Consider the following 22,308-nt stretch of genomic DNA (forward strand, 5'->3'; position numbering starts at 1 on the left):
GCTGCAAGGTAGGCCCGGTCGCCCCGACGGGGGAGGAAGGACGGCGGAACCCGCGGGCCGCGCGAGGCGCTCTCCAGCTTGTGTCTCTCCCCGCAGTGTTCGAGCAGTACCAGAAAGCCCGGACCCAGTTCGTCCAGATGGTGGCGGAACTGGCGACCAGACCCCAGAACATCGAGACGCTGCAGAACGCGGGTGAGCCCTCAGCCTGCACCCGCGTCGCTGCGCACCCCTGGCCTCGCCTCGCCCGTCGCGCGTCAACCGGGTCCTGCCTCCCTTGCAGCCCTGTCCTCTCCCCACATCTTCATTCCTGGTTGCCCCCAGGTCCTCCTCTCAGCCTCGCCCCTCGCCGCATATCCCCAGGCCCTTCGCCCAGTGTCCCCTGGCTTCGTCTCAAGTCCCCGTCTCCCCGCTCCCCTGCTGGCTGGGCTGTCAGGGAGCTGCGGGGTGGGGACGGAGGATGGCGTCCCTAAGTTCCCTCAATCCACCGCGGAGGCGGTACAAGTGTTCGGTCTCTTTCGCGGCTCTTCGCGGGTCAAGTTTCCAGATGGATATGAGAGGGGCCAGGCATTCCTATTTCCATCTTTGTCGCAACTAGGAAAGTATCAGATTGAAAGTCAAGACCGTACGAATTGCCTGGAAGTCATTTTATGTGAACGTGAACCTACCCTAATCAGCCCCATTCTTCCGGATGCCCTGCGTTTGATCACCTTAGACTTGACTTTCTCACACCAAAGGAATTCCAGAGCGGTTGATAACGTTATTTCTCGCTTTATGTTGGTGAAAGAGCAAAGATAGGCTTGAATATTTTTCCAAGAGATTCCAAGTAGGCAGAGACCTAGCTTTGAGAAATCTCTAGTGGTGCTCTTATTCCACGTCTTGATCCGAACTTATGTAGATTCTATAGGCAGAGGAAGAATGCGTGTGTTATGTGTGTGTGAAGTTCTCCTTACCTTTTCACATAATGGTGGTCCCTTCTCTCTCTCTCTCTCAATCCTCTGTGTCTGATTAAGGATGATTCCACCACCACCTGAAGGTAGCATTTTATTGCTGCTGTGTCATGAGAAACTTTCAATTTATGGGTTATGATCTTTAAAACTCATTTAAATTAACATGGAATTAGAAGAGAATTAACATATTTCCAGGGCAAGAATTTTAGACACACTGTTTACTCTGGGTTTCTTTGAGGGGAATTAGTACTATGCTAGGTGGAAATTTCTCTTGCCACTGGGAGGGATTCTGTGCTTACTCATTGCATGCTTTTATTGGGGGGTGGGAAGGAGTGTAGTTAGAATAGGGAAAGTGTATTTTATAACCACTTAAAAAAGCTATTAATTTTGAGGTAAGTGTACATTCACATGCAGTGGTAAGAAATAATACAGAGAACTCAGGTGCCTCAAAACTGTAGTGTGATCCAGGATATTGACATTGATAACAATCCATCAGGTTTGTTGTTGTTGTTGTTGTTGTTGTTTAATTTTCCCTAGTTTTCCTTGTACTAGTGTGTGTATGTGTGTGTTTAGGTCTATATAATTTTATACTGTGTGTATCCATCACCATTATAGTCAGAGATTATCACCACAGAATCTCTTGTCATGCCTTTTTATAATCACACCTACCTCCCTCTTTTCCCTAACTTTGGGCAACCACTCATCCCTTCTCCATTTGAAATTTTCCCAAAGCTGATAAGCTTTTGTTCTACAGTTGTTTCACATGGATTCATTTCCTTTCTTCTGCATGTGTATATGTGTGCTTGTGTGCATGCACGTATATTCTCAAAGTATCCAGCACAGTGCTGGACATACAGTGTTTCATCTACACTGACTATGTTAACTTTATTAGAGCATGTTACATTTTTTGAATGCACTTTTTTGAGGGATTTTTTTCCTTCCAGTCCTACTCTTGCTATTTATGAATATTTGATTTTTTGGACAGTATGTATACAGCTAAACAAAAATGTGATTTCTTAAAAAGGGAAAATGACATTATTTTAGAAATTTGATAGCTGAAATATAGATTGTATAGATAACTACTGAATATCATGTTTAATGTAAGAGTGACAGATTATCTCTTCCCATAAGTATACACTATAGACTATATAATGGAATTTAATCAATACAAACAGGCTAAGTCATCATCGAAGTATAAGTGACTTAGATATGACATTCTTAAATAGCCACCTATTTCACTTACGGTCTGACTTAGAAAAGAATGGAATACAAAAGTAATATAGCTTAACAGTTTGAAATTATCTCTACTTGGTGAGAGCCTGAGATGGTTAATTTTATGTCAACTTGACTGGACCTTGAGATCTCCAGACAGTTGGCTAAACAGTATTTCTAGGAGTGACTAGGATGTCTAGGATGGAATGGTAAGATTTTTCTTTCCCCTGAGAAACTTATTTTAACATACTTCATGTTATGTAAATTCAACTTAAGCACCCCTTTAATAACTTTAAATAGAGACAGATATTGGATATTCCAATAGATTTATCCTTTGAATATTAAAAAACCCTGTAAGCTTTGTTATGAAAACTGCTTTTATTAGTCAATTAAACATTTAAGTGGTTTCCTTTTCAAAAATCACTATGGATTTAAGATGCGTCTGAATGAGCCACAGTATGTGTACATAAATTACATATTTTGATCAATTTTTTTCCAGTCAAGTGAATTCATTTTGGTAACATAAGATACTAGTACATTTTGTTCCTGACTTTGATATACTGTCTTTATATCTGGGAGAGTTTTGTTTTCTCACTTTTCTCCCTTAATAAACTGTTTAAATAAACATGTATCATGGGTCCAAAATAATGGGAAAAAAAGTTTCCATATAGACATCATGATAAATTAGTAGTTCACTTGTTAAGAATTTTTAAATCCATTGACTATGAAAGGAACCTTAAAGGTGAAAATTATCGATGAAGTTTTATTTCATTTAAAAAACTCTGATCTTTTTCATTGTATTTTTGATGTGTCAGTGAGAGAATTTGCTCTATTAATTATGTCCAAAGTAATTTTAAAACAGTGTTGCAAGATATCTTCTTCAGAGTATTTAGACAAAAATAGGTTTGACTCACTAGAAAAACTGTGTACAGTGTGTCTATAACCTGGATTTTTTTCCTCATTGAGATTTTGTTCTTTCTAAATCAAAAGAACATACATGAAAACATTAAAAAACATAAAAAGGAAGAAATAGAAAACCTTAACAGACCCATCACAAGCACGGAAATTGAAACTGTAATCAAAAGTTTGTTATAAAATCTCATTATGCACCTTCAAACCCTATATGTCTGAGCCATTAAATCTTGCAGGTATTTAAAAATGAATTTGAATACTTCCCCTCTTTGAATAATTAGTAACACTTGACTGCAGTGCTAGAGATAATACATAGTAACTTGTACCAATTGTAGAATTTCAGCATTTGGAAGGGGTTGTTTAATTATAAAATATAAGAAAGATGTTTTATGGTATACTGGAGTGCCAGGCCACTCTTTGGTTGTTTAGAAGGTCTTTTAGAATAAGCTAATAAAAGCCCCAAGAACTTGATTTTTAAACTGCTTAGCTACATTAAATAAACTTTTTCTGAAACAGCTATTTATATAAGAAAAGTAGGGGTAAAGTTTAAAATAATACTTTGTAATATTTTGCTTATAACCTATACCCAGAAGGTAAACATGGCAAATCAAAAGTTATGCATATTTTCAAAAGAGTAGGAATAGAGAAGTTTGCCTAACACTTTAAATATGCACCTGTATGAAGTGAATTTACAAATTGAGGCAATTTATTTGGTTCATAATTCAAGAAAATAAATAATGCATGTTGACATAAAATGCTTTTAAATTACATGTGTTTGGCACGGGGTGAAAATCTTCAGATTAATGATCTAGCACTTCGGTTTCTATGAGAAGGAAAAGCCTGTAGCAAGCATTTATGATGTATTGAAAACACATCCTGGGAGGTACATGAAGCATGATTCTCCTACAAAAACTACTTTTCTAAAGGATTTTAGAACCAAAAAAATAATTAGTAAAGCAACTTCAAAAAACTTAATGAGTTATGCTCTTTAAATTTGATGTTTTTCCAATATAAAAGGAGTCTTATAGTTCTGAATGTATGATAATTACAGCACCTTTTTTTTAGTGACGGGGAGTGTTTTTCTTTTTTTAAGGATAGAGTTTTTTTTTTTAAGGATAGTGATAGAGGTTTTTTCTTTTTTCTTTTTACATATACGTAAGTGGAAAATATTCCAGGAAACTATAAAAATTCTGAACTTGTATGCACCTAGTATGTCCTATAAACAAGATTTTTCAGAGTTTTATTGTGTGTCCCAAATCATTGTTCCTGTGTGGACATTTCCTGTTTTGATATCTAAGCATTGGTACATAAGTAGAAAATACTACAACCAGGACTAGGATTTCACTGTTTTCCTAAGAAAAGCTGGATGATTAAAAAAAAAAAAAAATCCAAGCGGTACATGAACCTGAAAGAGTAGGTTCTTGAAATGGCAAATTGTGTGGGTTAAATTTTAATGTCACAGATTAAATGGCTTTGAAAAGTTATTTCAGTGTTTTCTAAAAACACTTTGCATTTGAATGTTTTTTCAAGGCCTTTGCTCTTCAGACTTTTCCTACACTTTTTTGCCCAGTTAATTCCTACTCATTCTTTATAGCTGTTTTTAGATGTTGATTCCTCAGGGAGATCTTCCTCGAGCCCTTCCAGTGAGTTGTCTCTTAAGTTTCCCTGATTGTAGCATTTCTCTTTCATAGTCCTTATCACAATTGTAATAGTTTAATTTCCCCTTTCTCTACTAACTGTAAGTTCTGTGCTTAACATAATGCTTAGCATAGAGCAGATATTCAACATGTTTAAAGAGGATGAAGGAAGGAGTAATTATTTTTCTAAGTGTTTTCATATCTCTTAGATTAGATTCTTATAACAGCTCAGGTGAATAGAGTAGGTATCGTCTTCACTGTGGTTAAATCTCAAAGAAGGCTGGATAATTGCCATCATCTCTAAGTGAGTTAGTTGCTGAACTGGGACTAGGACCTGTTTCTGTATTGTTAGCTGACTTTGTGCTCTTCCTGTGTTACCTGAGGTATCAGGAAACCATTCATAGATGTTCTAGGAGTTTCGAATAAACCTCAGTGTTTTTTTTTGGCTGAGCCACGTGGCTTGTGGGATCTTAATTCCCAGACCAGGGACTGAATCCCGGTCGTCAGCAGTGACTGTGTGGAGGGCCGCCGGGGAATTTCCACTCAGGGTTAACTTTTAAAATACGTCATCTGTTCAGGCCTTTGGGTACCAGTGACTGTCCAGTAATTGTGTGTAATGGCTTTTGAGGTCTCCTCGAGGACCACTGTGGGACCTTGAGTGGAGGCCCACATGCCAAAGACTAACTTTAATTGATAAATACCCGGAGATTTGAGGAAATGGAAGTTGTATTTAGCATTTAAACTGGCCTCGGAGTTCTAGAAGACCTTTTGGCTTCCTCTTAACTTCTAAGGAAAGCCTTTTCAAACCAGAGGCTCTTTCAAATTACCCAGAGAAAGTGTCTAATCCCCTGGAAGTTGAGAACCAAGAGAGAGTACTTGAGAGAGTCGTTGGACTGACACCCGCTATCGTCAAGAAGAGCAGCTGGGAGACCTCGCCCAGAGAGGCCAGCTGCCCTCTGACTGACCGCCTGCCCTCCTGGACTTTTTGAGAACATGTGAAGTAAAGCTCGGTGAAGAAGGAGGCCCTTGATATTTGTTGGTTGATTGATGTGAGCGAATACTTAGCACTTTCTTTTGTTCTTTATTTAGTCATACTTTGTGTGAAGGACTTTTCTTCCACGTTCACGGGGAGCAGAACTTTGGGATTTCTGTTAAGTAGATGTACTGGTCCTAGAAGAAATCCAGGGCCGTACCTTGAGAAAAAAATTGTCCTTGCTTTGTAGTTGGCCTATCTGAACACAAGTCAGACTTACCTAATTTTCAAAGTGAAATATTGGTTTTGCCAGACACCCCAGACTAATAAGGGCGGCTCAACTTAGAATTTAGTTTTTAATCAAGTTCTGTTAAAAATCTAGGTGAAAACTAGTGGTATTTATGCTTGAGTATGTGTGCCTGTGTCTCCAAAGGAAATGATCTCTGTTCACTTTTCTATATAGTCTAAGTTCTATCTCACTGTCGATTTAGAATCACTATTTAATTGTGTACAAATGCTAGATTATATTAGCTTTCCATGGAACTGTCTTTGTAGATTTAGTCTAATAATATTCCCTCTTTTTTTTTGAGGGCTTGTTTAAAAATAGCTGCTTAGACTTTCCCATGACTTTTAAAATCTATCATTGAAGACATTGTGCATTTTGCTGTTATTTTTAAAATATAAAATTGTATTATTTTAAAAGATTTTTTTGATATGGACCATTTTTAAAGTCTTTATTGAATTTATTACAATGTTGTTTCTGTTTTATGTTTTTTGGCCCCGAGGCGGGTGGGATCTTAGCTTCCAAGCCAGGGATCGAACCTCCATGACCTGCAGTGGACAGTGAAATCTTGACAGACTAGACCACCAGGGAAGTCCCCAAGTTATACTCTTTTATTCAATCAATCTTTTACTATTTATCTAAATATTATGTTTCAAGCTAGGCCTATGATTTCAGGAAAAAAATTGTTCCTGCTTCCTTTTATTTCACAGAATGGTTCTCTTTTTACTTTTGCTGCCATAAAACTCAAGTTTTATGCCCAGAGTTCAGTTGTAGAAACTATTACCTAAACTATATTTCTGATTTAAAAAAACAAAACACCCAGCCCCCCTCTCCATTCCATCGCTGTTAATTATTATCTTTGTATCCATATCTTTTAGAGTGAACTATCTCAAAACAATGTAGGCAGAGTATGAGTAAAACCAAAAATTTCATCTGAAGATAGATTTTTAAAAATTAATTAATTTATTTTAATTACAATATTGTGGTGGTTTTTGCCATACATTGACAAGAATCAGCCGCAGGTATACATGTGAAGATAGATTTTTGAACTGATTGCCTTTCAAAAGTTTCCTTTTCAGATATTTCCAATGAAACCTCTGGGAGCAGGCAGTCCTTTTAGCAGTGTCTTCTCTTTTCTCTGTACTAGCCTCATTCCAACATTCCAGTCTTCTCCAGGCAGATGGGTGTAGTAGGTATATATGTAAAAGAGAAAACAACAGACTCATTATTCGCTCAGAAGAATTGAAAGCAGGGACTCAAAGGGATACCTGAACATCAATGTTTACAGCAGCATTATTCACAAACCCGAAAGTGGAAACAACCCAAGTGTTCATTAACACATGAATAGACAAACAAAATGCATGTACACACAATGGAATATTGTTGTTGTTTAGTCACTAAGTTGTTTCCTACTCTTTTACAACCCCATGGACTGTAGTCCACCAGGCTCCTTCTATCCATGGGATTTCCAAGGCAATAATACTGAAGTGGGTTGCCATTTCCTTCTCCAGGGGATCTTCCTGATCCAGAGATCAAACCTGCGTTGATAAGGAGGCAGGCAGATTTTTTTTTTCTCCTGTTTTTTTGTTTTTTGCTAGGCAGATTTCTTTACCACTATTATTCAATCTTAAAAAGTAATGAAATTGTGATATATGCTACAATATGGACAAACCTTAAAAACATTTTGCTAAGTGAAAGAAGCCAGACAAAAAAGGACAATATTGTATGATTCCATTTATATGAAGTATCTATAATAGGCAAAATCATGGATACAGAAAATAGAGTAGAAACTACCACAGGCTGAGTGGCGGATATGGGGAGTTATGATTTAATTGGTATACAGTGTCTGTTAGGAAGGATGAATAGGTTCTGGAAATGATAGTGGTGATTGTGGCACAACATTACAGCTGTACTTAATGCCACTGAATTGTGCACTTAAAGTGGTTAAAATTTAGGTATATTTTACTACAACTTAAAAAAGAAAAAAAAAAGAAGATAAGTCACCAAGGCAGCCAGAAATCTTTACTGTGACTTCAGTGAACCCAAAGGCCTGGTTTGCAGAGACTTGCTTTCAATAAAACAAAGTTGAGCTGTTAAATATCTTTATAAAGCACCTGAAATTGAAGTAATATGTATAGAAATTATACGCATGTAATATGAGACTGAGTTATTTCTTTTGTCTTTAGAAACATTTGACCTTTTTCCCCCTGGCTTATATATCCAATTGGCCTGCAAAATTCAAGTGATAGGCCTATGTTGTATTAAAAGGAATTAAGGGAAAGGTTGGTTGAGGCTATTCTATAATTTCTTCCAATACTTTTTTGAGAGCATGAGCTGCCTTTACTCATCTGTGAGGTCCCTATTTCTTGCCACTTGGTAAGCCTTGATCTGTTTTTTGAATGAATAATTGTGGGCAGGATTCATGGGGTTTTTATTTTTGTAAAACTAGATAACAATGTAAGTATTATTAATAGAAGCAGTGTCTCCAGTATGGCACTGGAACAAGAAACACAGAAAAGAAACTTAAAGCTATAAAGTTGGGGATGGGGAAGATTGTAAAGATTTAGCCTATAGGTTAAATTTCATAAACATTTTTACACCATTTAATGAATTTATATAGGGAAGACAAAATTGTCTTATAGATATCAGAGTATAATATATAAATTACTTTTACTATTAGATATAATATTAGGTAGTACTTGTTGGTTCCTTCAGTGGAGACCCCGGTGAGTTCATTAGCTGCTCACTGAGGACGTTGTCTTATTAGATATTATAGCAGTTATTCAGACTGCTATAACCTATGGACTCTATATTTTCATGCATTCGCTCACCAAGGATCAATCACCATGGATTCCTAATGGACAGACAGGTAAGGAAATTTCTTTTTTATGTTATATATGCTCCTCTCTTTCCTCCTCCCCTCACTCCCTCCCTCCCTTCCTTCTTTCCTCAGTTCCTCTTGCAGCATTATCTGTATTTTTAGGACAAACCTGAAATTAGAATAACAAAGTATGCTTAGCCTGTGTAGGAGATAAAAACATGTTCCTGGGGATTGAAGACTATGAAGCGCTAAGAGGCAATTCAAGGACTAGAAATTCGGGCAATACTTTCTTTAGTAAAAATGACCTCATTCAGATATTTTAAATGGAAACTTTAGCTTTTACAAATTTTTCAAAATTCTCATTGTCTGAACAAGGGCATATGACAGAGCATCTGCATGAAAGCCTAACTTTGATATTGAATATAAGAATAGAAACAAAAGGAATCATGTCATTTTATTGACCTGATTTTTGCTGGGCCAAATGAAGTAGAAAAAGGGAGGAGAAAATATATAAAGCAGCAAAATTCCTTTGAGTATGTGGACAAGTGAAATACATTTTTTGGGGTAGAACATCTTATTGCTAAAACGGCAAACTGAAGATATCCAACACTGGGAGACTTGTGGTATACTAGCTAAATATAGTAACTAATAATAAATAATAATGTAATTGTGCTTATTGTGCTTAGTCACTCAGCCATGTACAACTCTTTGTGATCCCCATGGACTGTAGCCCGCCAGGCTTCTCTGTCCATGGGGGTTTTCCAGGCAAGAATATGGGAGTGGGTTGCCATGCCCTCCTCCAGGGGATCTCCCCAATCCGGGGGTTGAACCAGGGTCTCATGCAATTGCAGACGGATACTTTTCCAGCTGAGCTACCTGGGAAGCATAAGAAGTATAAACTCAGATAGATGAATTCTGGTTCAACCCCCGGATTGGGAAGATACCACTTCATACCTACTAGGATGGATTATTCTAAAAAAAATAAAATGCAACCATTGGTGAGGATGGGGAGAAATTTAAACCCTTGTACTTTGCTGGTGGGAGTTTAAAATGATGTAGCGTCAGTGTAGTGGAAAGTGGTTTAACGGTTCCTAGATACTGGTGATGATTACACACCATTATAAATGTGTTTCATGCCACTGAATTATACACCAGAAAATGCTTAAAATGTTATGTATATTTTACCACTGTTAAAAAACTTGAATCAAGTAATAAGCAACCACAAAGAAGAGATCAACAAATGGTTGGTTTTAGATCCAGCTTTCTAGAAGGAATCATGTTCACATTTGGTAGTCATTCTAATACCTTATTTTGCACATTGAACTGTTTGTTGTGAAATACTTCAGAAATTATCTCTGTAAAAAGTGTAGAGAATAATATAAGAAACACTTATGCACATGGACATGCTGAATTGTTTAACATGAGCTGTGGCCTAGGCCTGAGAAGGCGGGCTGTGTGCCTGCAAAGTTAACCAGCCCAGTCAGGATGCAAACTCGCAGCAGTGGCCTTCTGTAAAACGATCTAACCAAATCAAATTAGACAGAAAAAGGATCACTGAAGAAAACTGGGAACCGAGAAAAGCCAGAGGTCACATCATTAAATGTTTCTGTGATAAGCATCCTTATTCTCTGTTTATGTTATTTGATAGTACTGTTTATCTTATTTTGGTCTAATTCTAAATGTTGTTGTGTTTTCCTTTTATTTCTATTTCACGTGTTTCTGGATATAACATTACAAAAGAATACTGGTAATATGTATCTGCTTTTATAGGTCAGAGTAATATTTTTTAACAAAAGATGTAATAACGTGCAAGTTGAACAGCCCACTGTAAATGAAGTTTAAAAGTCAAGGGGCCCTTTGTTCTAGTTTGAACTCCGTTATCACCTTTTTTCGTAGTATTAGACTAAAACACCTCTATTAAGGGGTTGTCTGCAAGATGGCACAGTGGTAAAGAATTTGCCTGCCCATTCTAAAGAAGATCGCCTGGAGTAGGAAATGGCAACCCACTCTGGTATTCTTGGCTGGAAAATTCCATGGACCAAGGAACCTGGAGGTCTACAGTCCATGGGGTCACAAAGAGTTGGACACAACTGAGCACACAGCACAGCAGAGTTAATATAGAGTTGGAATATTGAATAAAATGATCTAAATGAAATAATTTACCCCACCTCCTCAATTTTCCATATTATTTCCATCCAGTTTTACGTATTTAGTAAGTATGAATAAAGAATGTCTGAATTTCTAACCTTGCTTCTGCATTTTAGCTGTGTGATTTCCCTAATTTTTCTCAGCCTTCATTTCCACATCTGTAAAATAGACATGATAATAGGACCTACTTCATAGGTTTGTTATGAGAATTCAGTGAATTGATATAGAAAATAAGTTCTTAACACAAAATAATATATAAGCTATTTTTATTATTGTGCTGTGATGATGGTATTCCTACTATGTATTCAACCCTAGAATGAATATTAATGAGAGCTAGTAATGTGACATACTTCCTTATCTTAAAGAATTTATTTATTCGGAGACAGTGTCAGAAATCTGAATTTACAGCCCTTTATGAATGGGAAGCCCTAGTCGAATGGCCCTTCTAGCTCACCTGGCCTTGAAATAGATCCTCATAAAATTTCTGTAATAGACTCTAAGTTGGTTGGAATCAGAGGAAAAAAACACCAGAAGACTTGAGAGGAAAGAACTGAACTGAGCCCTGAAAGAGATAGGGTTTGCAAAGGCTGTTGTGGGGGGCAGGGGGTGGGGTGGGGCACGTGGGGTTGAGCGGGGAGGAACACAGCTTCTTCCCCTCCACTCCCCACCCCCATAACCCTGCTAGGAAGGCTTTCTACTGTGTGCTTTATAGTCTTTCTCTGCATTCCTCGTGACGTCACACAGCTAGAGTTTGCCAAATCAGGGATTTAAACTCTGGTTCTCCAAAGCCGTTCTTAGTTCCATGCTAGGCTGCTGCTTTGATAATTGCAGGTTATATTATTCTATACCTTGTCCAGTTGGCTGCTGCTTCATATCGTATTAGGTTTTAGTGGATGGTTTTTGTTTGCTTGTTTTTAATGATATTTCCCTTCGCATTTTCCTATCTGCATATATGCTGAATGGTATGTTTGCTTTTTAATTTAAAATTTGCTGATTTCTTATTTCTTGTAACTTAGGCGTAATGGCTTTGCTGAGGCCTCTTCTTCTGGATGTAGTCCCAACAATTCAACAGACTGCTGCTTTGGCTCTGGGGAGACTGGCTAATTATAATGATGACCTGGCAGAAGCAGTCGTGAAGGGTGATATTCTTCCACAGCTTGTTTATTCATTGGCAGAACAGAATGTAAGAATTTTTTAAAACCAAAGTTACATGATTTTTTGTTTTGGATTTTTAAAAAATTGATAGTTTGGGTACAATTGCAAGTGTGTAGGCATAGAATTATTAGGATATTAATACAACCTTCGGTTCTTTGAACTACACATAATAATACCTTGAGGGTGTTTTACTTTGGGGCTAATAGATAGCTTTTCTGCATTACTGTTAGTATAGGAGAAAACATATTAAAGTTTTTAATGGAATTATACACACAGCAGTACTTCTATATACGGTCTTATTCAAGTTATAGGATCAGTCTTCGAAAGATGTATGGCACCCTGGGCAAATGAGTTACATACAGTAGTGTTGTGTTATTCGCTCAGTCCGACTCTTCGTGACCTCGTGGACTGTAGCCTGCCAGGCTTCTCTGTCCATGGGATTCTCCAGGCAAGAATACTGGAGTGGGTTGCCATTTCCTCCTCTAGAGGATCTTCCCCACCCAGGGATCGAACCCAGGTGTCCTGGGTTGCAGGCAGGTTCTTTACTGTCTGAATCTAGTTAATGGGCAGTGGAAGAGAGAGCTTGGAAGCAAGGAGGAAGAGAAGCATTTGAAAGCAAGGAGAATGCATGTAAGAGAAGGTTTGACAAAGCGTTTTTTGCCAAGCATGCAAGCATGTCAAGCCTTTTAAAGGTCATCTAAGAGTGCTTCCATTTTTTCTCCCATCCTGTCTGATTCCCTTTCTGTTCCTAACAATAGTTAAGGATCTTCCTCTAGGTAGGGTCTTTGCCTGTTTGTTCCATCCTGCTGATTTATCATAACCTAGGGATGTATCTTTCTTGACATGTCTTTAAGATTAAATTATCTTTCTTACACATGTATAACCAGAGGACAAACAATTAAATTAAAACATGGGCAAAAGACTCACAGACATTTATCCAAAGAAAATGTACTAAGAGCTAAGATGAAAAAATACTCAATGGCATTAGTCATTAGGAGATGAAAATCAAAACTGTGAAGAGCCAGCCATTCTACCTACCAGGATGGCCATAACAAATAAAAGAAAGAAAAAAAAGGAAAATAGCAAGTGTTATTGAAGATGTGGAGAAGTTGTGTACAGTGGCACAGCTGCTATGGAAAACAATTTGGCAGTTCCTTAGTAAGTTAAACATAATTACTATATGACCCAGCAGTTCTCCTGGTTATATTTCCAAAGGAATTGAAAACAGGTGTTCAAGCAAAACTTGAATGCAAACGTTCATAGCAGCATTATTTGCAATAGCCAAAAGAATGACTAGATAAAGTAAATGTTATATATCCATACAATGGAGTATTATCAGTTCTAAAAAGGGATGAAGTACTGGTACATTCTACAACATGGATGAACCTTGAAAAAGTTATATTAAGAGGAAGAAGCCAGACAAGGCTACATATTGTATGATTCCATTTATTTATATGAAGTATCCAGAAAATGCATATCCACAGAGATGGACACAGATTAATGATTACCAGGAGCTGGGGGAAGAGGGGAGTGAGAAGTGGCTACTTAATGTAGAGGATTTCTTGTTGGAGGAATGAAAATATTCTGGAACTGGATAGGTATGGTTGCACAACATTGTGAATGCACTAAATGTCACTGAATTGTACACTTTAAAGTGGCCAAATTTTTTTAACGAAATAAAATTCTAATTGCTTTAAAATGTGCCTTTTTTTTTTTTTTTTAAAGATTGGAGAGTCATTTGCTAATGACTTTTATCTCTAGGAGGAGTTAAAGAAATTGTATTTTTCTTGTAGGCATTCTTTCTATCATCAAATGCTTGGACTCTTAGCTGCTTCTCTGAGGGCAAGGTCTGTGTTTGATATCTCACATAGAAGGTTCTCTGAGGTTTTCTAAGTGTGAATGAGTGCCCATTAGTTAAAGCAACAGGGCACACGTGAGGAGAAAGTGAGACTGGGAAGCATCTTCACAGGCTTCTGTCTCCTTCCCCTTCCAGGCCTTTAACCCATTTCTCATGTGAGATTTAATCTCTTCTCTATGCGTACAAAGTCCTCTGGTTTGGTTTTTCCTTCCTTTTCCCTCCAGGTTTACTTTCGTTCCTTCCTTCCATCCTTTCTTCTTTCTCTTCCCTTTTCTTTTCTGGCAGTTCTTTTGGTGAGGCATTCCAGGAGAGAAGAGAGTTATGGATTTGGAGAAGCAGAAGTTAAGAGGAAGAGGGAGTGAGAGTATGAATTCTAGGCACTGTTAGTTAATGCTAAATGGTGCTCAGTAAAGTGTGAATTTGAAAATTCTGCAATATACATTCAAATCAGCTTATGGTAATGACAAGAAATGTATCACTATTATTTTTCCACAATCATGAGAAAATAATCTATGGAAAGCTACTTTAAAACTCTTCTAATTTTTGTAATGATTTAGTAGATATTTGGTTATGGACTTGTAAAATTAGACTTTGTAACAAATATTTTAATGTCTATGTTGACATTTAAGAAACTAAAGAAATATATCAAATCAAAACATTGTTACTAACAGTAGATTCCTTATCTTTTCAACATATCCTAATTTTTAAAATATATTCTGTTAAAATACACCTTTTGTATTTTCTCTCACATAATTTTTTATTGATTTTTAATATTTTAGCCTATGTAAATAGAATGCTTTCAGAACAGTTGCTGTAGTCACCTTAGTTGCTTTTTTTGTATACACTGTGAAGAAATAGAAACTTTATCTGATGATTGCTAAGTGCACCTCAGAGCATAGCTGTTATTTCAGGATAACACGGGACACCAGAAAGGTTAGTTGAGGTCACGCTTAGAGACTGAGGGCAAGTAAAGGAAATGAGTTTGTCAGGTGACAGTTTGGTTGCACGTGCTAACAATCTAGGAGTTCCCACAGGACAAACAGTACCTTTCACTGTAATGCACAAACATAAACTCCCATTATTTTATGAATCTGTAGGAAATACAATGCTTACATTTTATTTTATGCAGTTTCCAAATGCATGTTTCAGAGTAAAACATTTGAAATGAAGTTAAAGATGTACACCATTTCAGTTCAGTTAATGAACAAAAGCAATGGGGAAGCCTCAAAAACTCAAAATGATTTTGCAGGATGTTTTTCATCTTTTGTATTTAAAAACTGCTGAGCTTTTTTTTTTTAAATATCAGTGTCATTTTTTTATGTTTGTTTTGGTCTATTTTAACTTTTAGCTTGATTCATACTGAGTTTTATCTCTTTATGCTTGTAGCGTTTTTACAAGAAAGCAGCTGCCTTTGTGTTACGAGCGGTTGGTAAACATTCTCCCCAGCTAGCTCAGGCAATAGTTGATTGTGGAGCGCTGGACACACTGGTGATTTGCTTGGAAGATTTTGATCCTGGAGTCAAAGAGGCTGCAGCCTGGGCACTTGGCTATATTGCAAGACATAATGCAGGTAATGGCCCTTATTATAAAATAGGATTATTAAAGTTTACATTAATTAGGTAAACCTGGTTTTGCTTACTAGTAAACCATAGATAAGAGGTCTTAATGTTGTATCTATACATTATGGGAGATAAGTTTTGAATGAAGGCCAAATTGTTTGGATCACAAATTCATAAAAAAAAAAAAAAAACAAAAGCCTATACATGTCAGTCTTTATCTTAGTTAGCAAAAGAGACATTTGAAGACAGAGTGGGAAGAAGGGGGACATGGGGAGAATGAGATATTGATTGATTCAAAGACGTTAGTAAATTGGTTCTGTTACAAAATTATTAGAGTTTGTTACTCCCCAGGGGACATTGGGTCTTAACTCTCACTTATGGTAGGGTGTTCCAGGGTAGCCAAGAGCCATGTTTTATGAGTGAATAATGTTGAAAAGATGTGGGCATGGTAGCTTTCTAGAATATATTTGTATTCAGCCCAAGATTGGCAGGAAGAAGGAGAAAGAGAAGGAGCACCTTTTCTTACAAACTGAGCTCAGTGAGGCCATCAAGAAGGGACCTGGGCCTCTTGTGTGAAGGTTGTGCCGATACACTTGATTGCTAAAAAGTACACAGTGAACAAAATTGCCCCCACCACTTTACAGAAGTTGCTAAATAATATGCAAATAACACAAAAAGAGAATAACAGTTTTAAACATGTTAAAATGAAAACTTTGCTAGTAGTCAAAGAACTGCATAATAAAACGTCAGTGAAAGTAAAGCAGAAAAAAAACCAAGTGGTTAAGAGCACTGTGGCCTTAGCTAGAATCTGAGTTTGAGTCCAAGTTCCAGTCTTTAGTTGCTGTGTGACCTTGGACATAGCTTTTAAACTGTCTGAAACTTAACTTCCTCATCTGTAAGAAAGGTTGTACTACTTCCACATTTGTTGTGAGATTGATGAGATAGGCCAGTACATGGTAAATATTCAATACATTTAATATTATTAAAACTGAAGATTTGAGAGGGCACAATGATGTTTCTATTGACAAAGGCACTAGAAATTGTATGAATTTGTAAATGTAAATTCATATCATGCAAATCTAAGCCATAAAAGAGTTTATGGTTACTGTAGAAAGCCTACTTTGAGAATTCATCCTAAGGATAGAATCCCACAGAATGAAGAAGCTGCATTTATGCAAATGTTATTGTAGTGTTATTTGTAACATCAAAACCCCTCAAATATTTGGTAGAAATTTAGGGGTTAAATTATAGAAGTTTACTTAATGGAATCTCATTCAACAGTTATGAATCCTGCATGATAACATGAAAAAGTGATTATAATGTGAAAAATTAGAAAATTATATATTACAATTATGTGTACGTATGAAAGTCACTCAGTCGTGTCTGCACAGTCCATGGAATTCTCCAGGCCAGGATACTGGAGTGACTAGCCTTTCCCTTCTCCAGAGGATCTTCCCACCCCAGGAATCAAAGCCAGGTCTCCTGCCTTGCAGACAGATTCTTTACCAGCTGAGCCATAATGATATAAAAATAAAATCTTATGTGGATATAAATTACAAGTGAGTACATGTTTGTGTTACTAGGGTTATAGAATGAATATTTTAAATTCATTTTCTAGATTTTTCAATGTGCATGCATATATAAAATAATGACTACTGTTTATTGAGTAATTACTATGTGCCTGGCTCTGTGCAGTATGCATCAGGATATTATCTCATTTTGGCTGCAGATACACTTAGGGCAGGTATTACTCTCCCTGTTAAACAGAGGAAGAGAGTGGAATGTAGACGATGCCTGAAGTTACGTTAATGGTTGAGCCAAAATTGGAATCTAAATCTGTCTGACTCCAAAGCCATATGTCAACCCCGTACCATACAGTTTGACTGCGTACTTCTTGAAAGAGTATTGAAGAAGAAATTCGAAACAGAAACAGGAAGTGGCTGTCCCATAGTTATGTTTAATTTGGTTTTTAAATGATGACACTACTGGAGACAATAAAATGATGTAAAAATAAATCAAGAGAGAAAACTATTTGTCATGCTTAGAATGATTCAGAATTGGTACAATAAAATTATTTCCTTAATATCTGAATTTTGGTTTTCCAAGTAGGTTCACCTTAGGACTATTGCTTAATACATGTTGATTGAGAAAACTAAGGCAGTGTTTTAAATTAGAAGCTGGTTATCATGGGGAAACTACATGAGTATATTTAGTCTTTTTTTTTTTTTTTTAATGTCAGAGGACTTTATAGATCGTAACATGAGTATTTTAAAGGGTGATACGAAAGAACTTTGAGGACAACTGTGCAGATACTCTGTCAGGCGGGTGCCCATAGATAACCTTTCCATATCTCCCTTTTGTTGAATCTGAGGGTAAATGATTATAGTTTATAAACAGGCTCTGTCTAAGGGATTCCGTTCCAATTTCTTGCTATAATCTGGCTCCCACATGGAATTCCCAGTGTAATTTCAATATTTCACAGTCATTAGGGGCTTGGGACCCAGAAGCTCCCAGAAGGGATTACTGAATAGATTTCTCACAAGGAAAGGGAATTGTTATCTGGTAAGCAGTAAGTCATAATTCACATCCTGAATATCAGTGAAAAGAGAAGATTTACCTTCAAATGACCTGATTTCTTTCTTGATGATCTCCTAAAAATGGAATATATTGAGATGGAAGGGATTCATTCAGCGTTTTCTTCTGGGAACTAGTGGTAAATTGTTTGATTAGGTAGTTTAAGAAATATAAACCTTAGAGGAGATACAAAAGAAATGACCTTTAAGGGCAATAGAAGGAAAACGTTTTGCGTGTAGGAAACAAAAATAAAGTAAACACACAATTACTAGAAGAGGAAAGTCAGTGGGCATCATCTGATGTTTCCTTATTTGAAAAATACAATTTCTAGAAGCTACTTGTACATATAGATTTTAAGGCATTGTACAGATAACCAGAGGAAATTGGAGGCTAACCATCAGAAATGGTGGTCGTAGACTCTATCATGGAAATTTAATGAGACGATTTGCAACTCTGAGCAAATTGTCTCAGTAAATTTCCATGATAGAGTCACCAGTTACTGAACACACTTGATAATACACACCTCTTTGAAGATAAATAAACTACCTCTTTCTGTTTTGGGTTCCTTAAGAAAGGCTCAGACTGATTGTCGGTCCTCCTCTATCGTGCTACAGTCTCCCCCTCAGCAGAATTATTCTGGCTGCATATTTACCTAACTAGTGTCCAGTCTCATTATTTTCAAGCACTAGTCTTGTTTTTGGAACTACAAGGGGTGAGGCCAGAGGAACGGTGGGCTCTGCTGCCTTAGTGCTCCCACCGGAAGGGCCCAGGCCTTCCCTCCCTCCCCACTCTGCCTGGCAGCCTGGCTCTAGCCTTGCACCTGTGGGTGACACAGAAGCTCCGTGGAGACCTGGGTGGAGTGTGTGGCAGCCGTCACAGCACTAGGGGACTGAGGTGGGGGCAGTGGCCTGGTGGCAGCCTGAGGAAGAAAAAGCCATGTAGGTGTTTTGGAGGAATGCTGTTCCATGTTTGGCCTAAAAAGAAATAAATTTTAAGTGTTTGTTTAGGAGCTTTAGCTAAAAACACTGTCTCTTGTAAACTTTGTTTCCTATAAACCTTTGCTGTCTCTCAGTAAACCTTAGCAAGTTCTCAGTCCTGGCAAAGTGGAATAGGTTGGATTAAGTGTCCTAAAACATTTTAATTATTAACACAATCACCCTATTACAGATGAGGAAACTGAAATAGAGAGGTTAAAGGATTTATTCTGGTCAGACGGCAGTTTATGGCAGAGCTGTTTGGCCATTACTCAGAAGCCTTCAGAGATTCTTCCTTTTTATAATGTGAGAAAGGCAAGTGTATGAAAGCTCATCACTCTTCTTCTTAAGCTCCTTGCAGTATCTGCAAGTCTCGCCAGATACTTCTGTTCTTAATTCCCGATGACTGGTTCCACATGTGTGACTATGCTGTCTCCCAGGGACCTGATTTATCTCCTTAGGACCTAAATCAAAAGAGAGACGTCCCTCCCTGCTTGGTAGTGGTCAGGAGAGGGGATGGCTGCAGCCCCAGATGAGCAGTGCTTAGCGGGCTCAGCTGATTAGGATTCCACAGAAACAGCGAGTAGACTGTGTCTTGTTCACCAAGTAGATAATGTAAGGGAGGAATCCAGACAGAGCTGGCTAGCCTGATTCTTTTCTGTGTCATTTAGTACGATGAAACGATAAAAAGAAAAAATAATTCTAAAAATCAGAATTTTTGCATATATTCTTCTTGTGCCACTCAAGCCACCCATATATAAATACCAGTAGTCTACATTGTGTGGAACAGGCTTAGGTTGCAGTAATTAATTTAAAAAAATCTACATGTTAGTGACAAATATCTGAGATAATTAGGAATTCTGTACTGTAGGTCTTAGAGTAAGGAAGGAGGGGGAGCAGGGGACAAGAGGATGGTAATTCTGTGTTAAAAGCCTTAAAGACTTCAGTGATACCTGTAGATAATAAGTTGGTTTCTGTGCCATCTTTTTATAACTTATTTTATCTTAGAGGGGTTGAGGAACACATAAGCTTAGAGGAAAATGATGTATATGAGATTATATGTATTATATATTATACCAATTTTGATCCTAACATTTATTTCTACCAATACTTTTCTCCTTATTTAGGTGTTGGTAAAAAAAGATGAAAGTGAAAATAAATGTCTCTTCTATGTTCTTTGGACATAGGCACCAAATGTGTTAACGTAACATTTTAAAAAATTATTTATTTATTATTTACTTCATTTTTGGCTATGCTGGGTCTTTATTGTAGCACGGCTTTCCCCTAGTTGTGGAGAGCAGAAGTATTCTCTAGCTGCAGTGTGTGGGTGTTTCATTGTGGTGGTTTCTCTTGTTGTGGAGCACAAGCTTCAGCAGTTGCAGCTCCTAGACTCCAGAGCACAGGCTCAGTAGTTGTGATGCACAAGCTTAGTTGCTTGGCAGCATGTGGGATCTTCCTGTACCAGTGATTGAACTCGTGTCTCCTGCTTTGGCAAGTGGATTCTTCACCACTGAGCCAACAGGGAAGCCCTAAAATAACATTTTTAATTGTAACTTTTACTCAGTGGTTATCTAATTTGTTAGTCTTTTTTAGGGTTAGTTTGTATGCTGGTAAAAAAATGTGTGTATTTTTATTTCTTGTGATTTTTAAAGTACAGACTTTTGATTAATAAAATCTTCTAAGCTTTCTTTGCATTTTTTTGGAATTCAGAATTTGGAACAATAAAATATAATTCTGTAATCTCAGATCCCCAAGTCACTGAGAACTACAACTTTATATATAAAGCTAGCAAGCAGTTTCTTTATCTCCATCATCATCATCATTGTAATTATCAAAAAGTGTTTGAGGCATTTATGTGTACGTTACCATGTCTTTTGTTACTGTACAAGGTCAAATAAGTTGGCTAACATCTCACCTCTAAGACTTTATGATCTAAGATGGAAGAATTGATACAGTGAGCATAGAGGTCATCCAAAGAGCTGACCAAATATGGAACAAAAAGGTACAATATTATCTTAATATGAATAATATATTGGGTGATTTTACTTTGGCTCAAGTGAAAGACAAATTGTGAGTTATGTTTTTGTACTGTGGTAGAAAGGGGAATCTTTACTTTGTTTTTACAAACTTTGTTATATCCAGATAACCTCTGAACTCTGTTGGGCATAGATATAAAAGGAAAAAGTGACATTGATAGTGATAAACACACACACCTACAATCAATTAATCTTTGACAAAGGAGGCAAGAATATACAATGAGAAAAAGTCTCTTCAGCAAGTGGTGTTAGGAAAGTTGGACAGCCACATATAAATCAGTGAAGTTAGAATATACCCTCTCAGCATACACAAAAATAAACTCAAAATGGCTTAAAGACAAACATTAAGACATGACACCATGAAACTCCTAGAAGAGATCATAGGCAAACATGCTCTGATATAAATTGCACCAATGTTTTCTTCACTCAATCTCCCGAGGCAATAGAAATAAAAGCAAAAACAAACAAATGGGACCTAATCAAACTTACAAGCTTTCGCACAGCAAAGGAAACCACAGACCAAATGAAAAGACAGCTTATAGAATGGAAGAAAATATTTGCAAACAATGTGACTCACAAGGGCTTAATTTCCAAAACAAACAGCTCATGTACAACTATAACTCAACAACAACAAAAACAACCAATCAAAACATGGGCAGAAGACCTCAATGTCTTATTTCTCCGAAGAAGAAATACAAATGTCTAATAGGCACATAAAAAAAGATGCTCAATATCACTAATTTTTAGAGAAATGCAAGTCAAAATGACAATGAGGTACTACCTCACATGAGTCAGAATGGCGATTATCAAAAAGTCACAAATAACAAAATGCTTGAGAGGGTATGGAGAAGAGGGAACCCTCCTATACTGTTGGTGTGAATGTAAGTTGGTACAGCCACTATGGGAAACAGCATGGAGGTTCCTCAGAAAGCTAAAAATAGAGTTGCTGAATGATCCCGCAGTTCCCTTCCTGGACGTATATCCAGACAGAACTCTAATTCAGAATGATTCATGTACCCCTACATTCAGAGCAGCATTATTCACAATAGCCAAGACACGGAAGCAAATGTCCATTGACAGATGAATTGATAAAGAAGATGTAGTACATGTATGGAATACGACTCAGCCATCAAAATGAATGAAATGCCATTTGCAATAACATGGATGGACCTAGAGATTATTAAGTGAAGTAAGTTAGAAAAAGAAAGACAAATACCAT

The 22,308-nt window shown here is 37.1% G+C and overlaps 1 protein-coding gene across 1 annotated transcript in view; it reads left to right on the forward strand.

The window, feature by feature from the left end:
* Positions 1–100: 100 nt before the first annotated feature.
* Positions 101–22,308, forward strand: part of SPAG6 (sperm associated antigen 6) — a 62,749-nt gene continuing 40,541 nt past the window's right edge. Inside the window, exons 1-3 of the mRNA XM_010859911.1 lie at positions 101–192; positions 11,950–12,116; positions 15,333–15,516. Coding sequence (XP_010858213.1) covers positions 138–192; positions 11,950–12,116; positions 15,333–15,516 — 406 coding nt within the window. The 5' untranslated portion in view covers positions 101–137. The remainder of the gene's footprint in view (positions 193–11,949; positions 12,117–15,332; positions 15,517–22,308) is intronic.

The sequence above is a fragment of the Bison bison genome, unplaced genomic scaffold (assembly GCF_000754665.1).
Source record: "Bison bison bison isolate TAMUID 2011002044 unplaced genomic scaffold, Bison_UMD1.0 scf7180017864461, whole genome shotgun sequence".
In the NCBI taxonomy this organism is placed as follows: domain Eukaryota; kingdom Metazoa; phylum Chordata; class Mammalia; order Artiodactyla; family Bovidae; genus Bison; species Bison bison.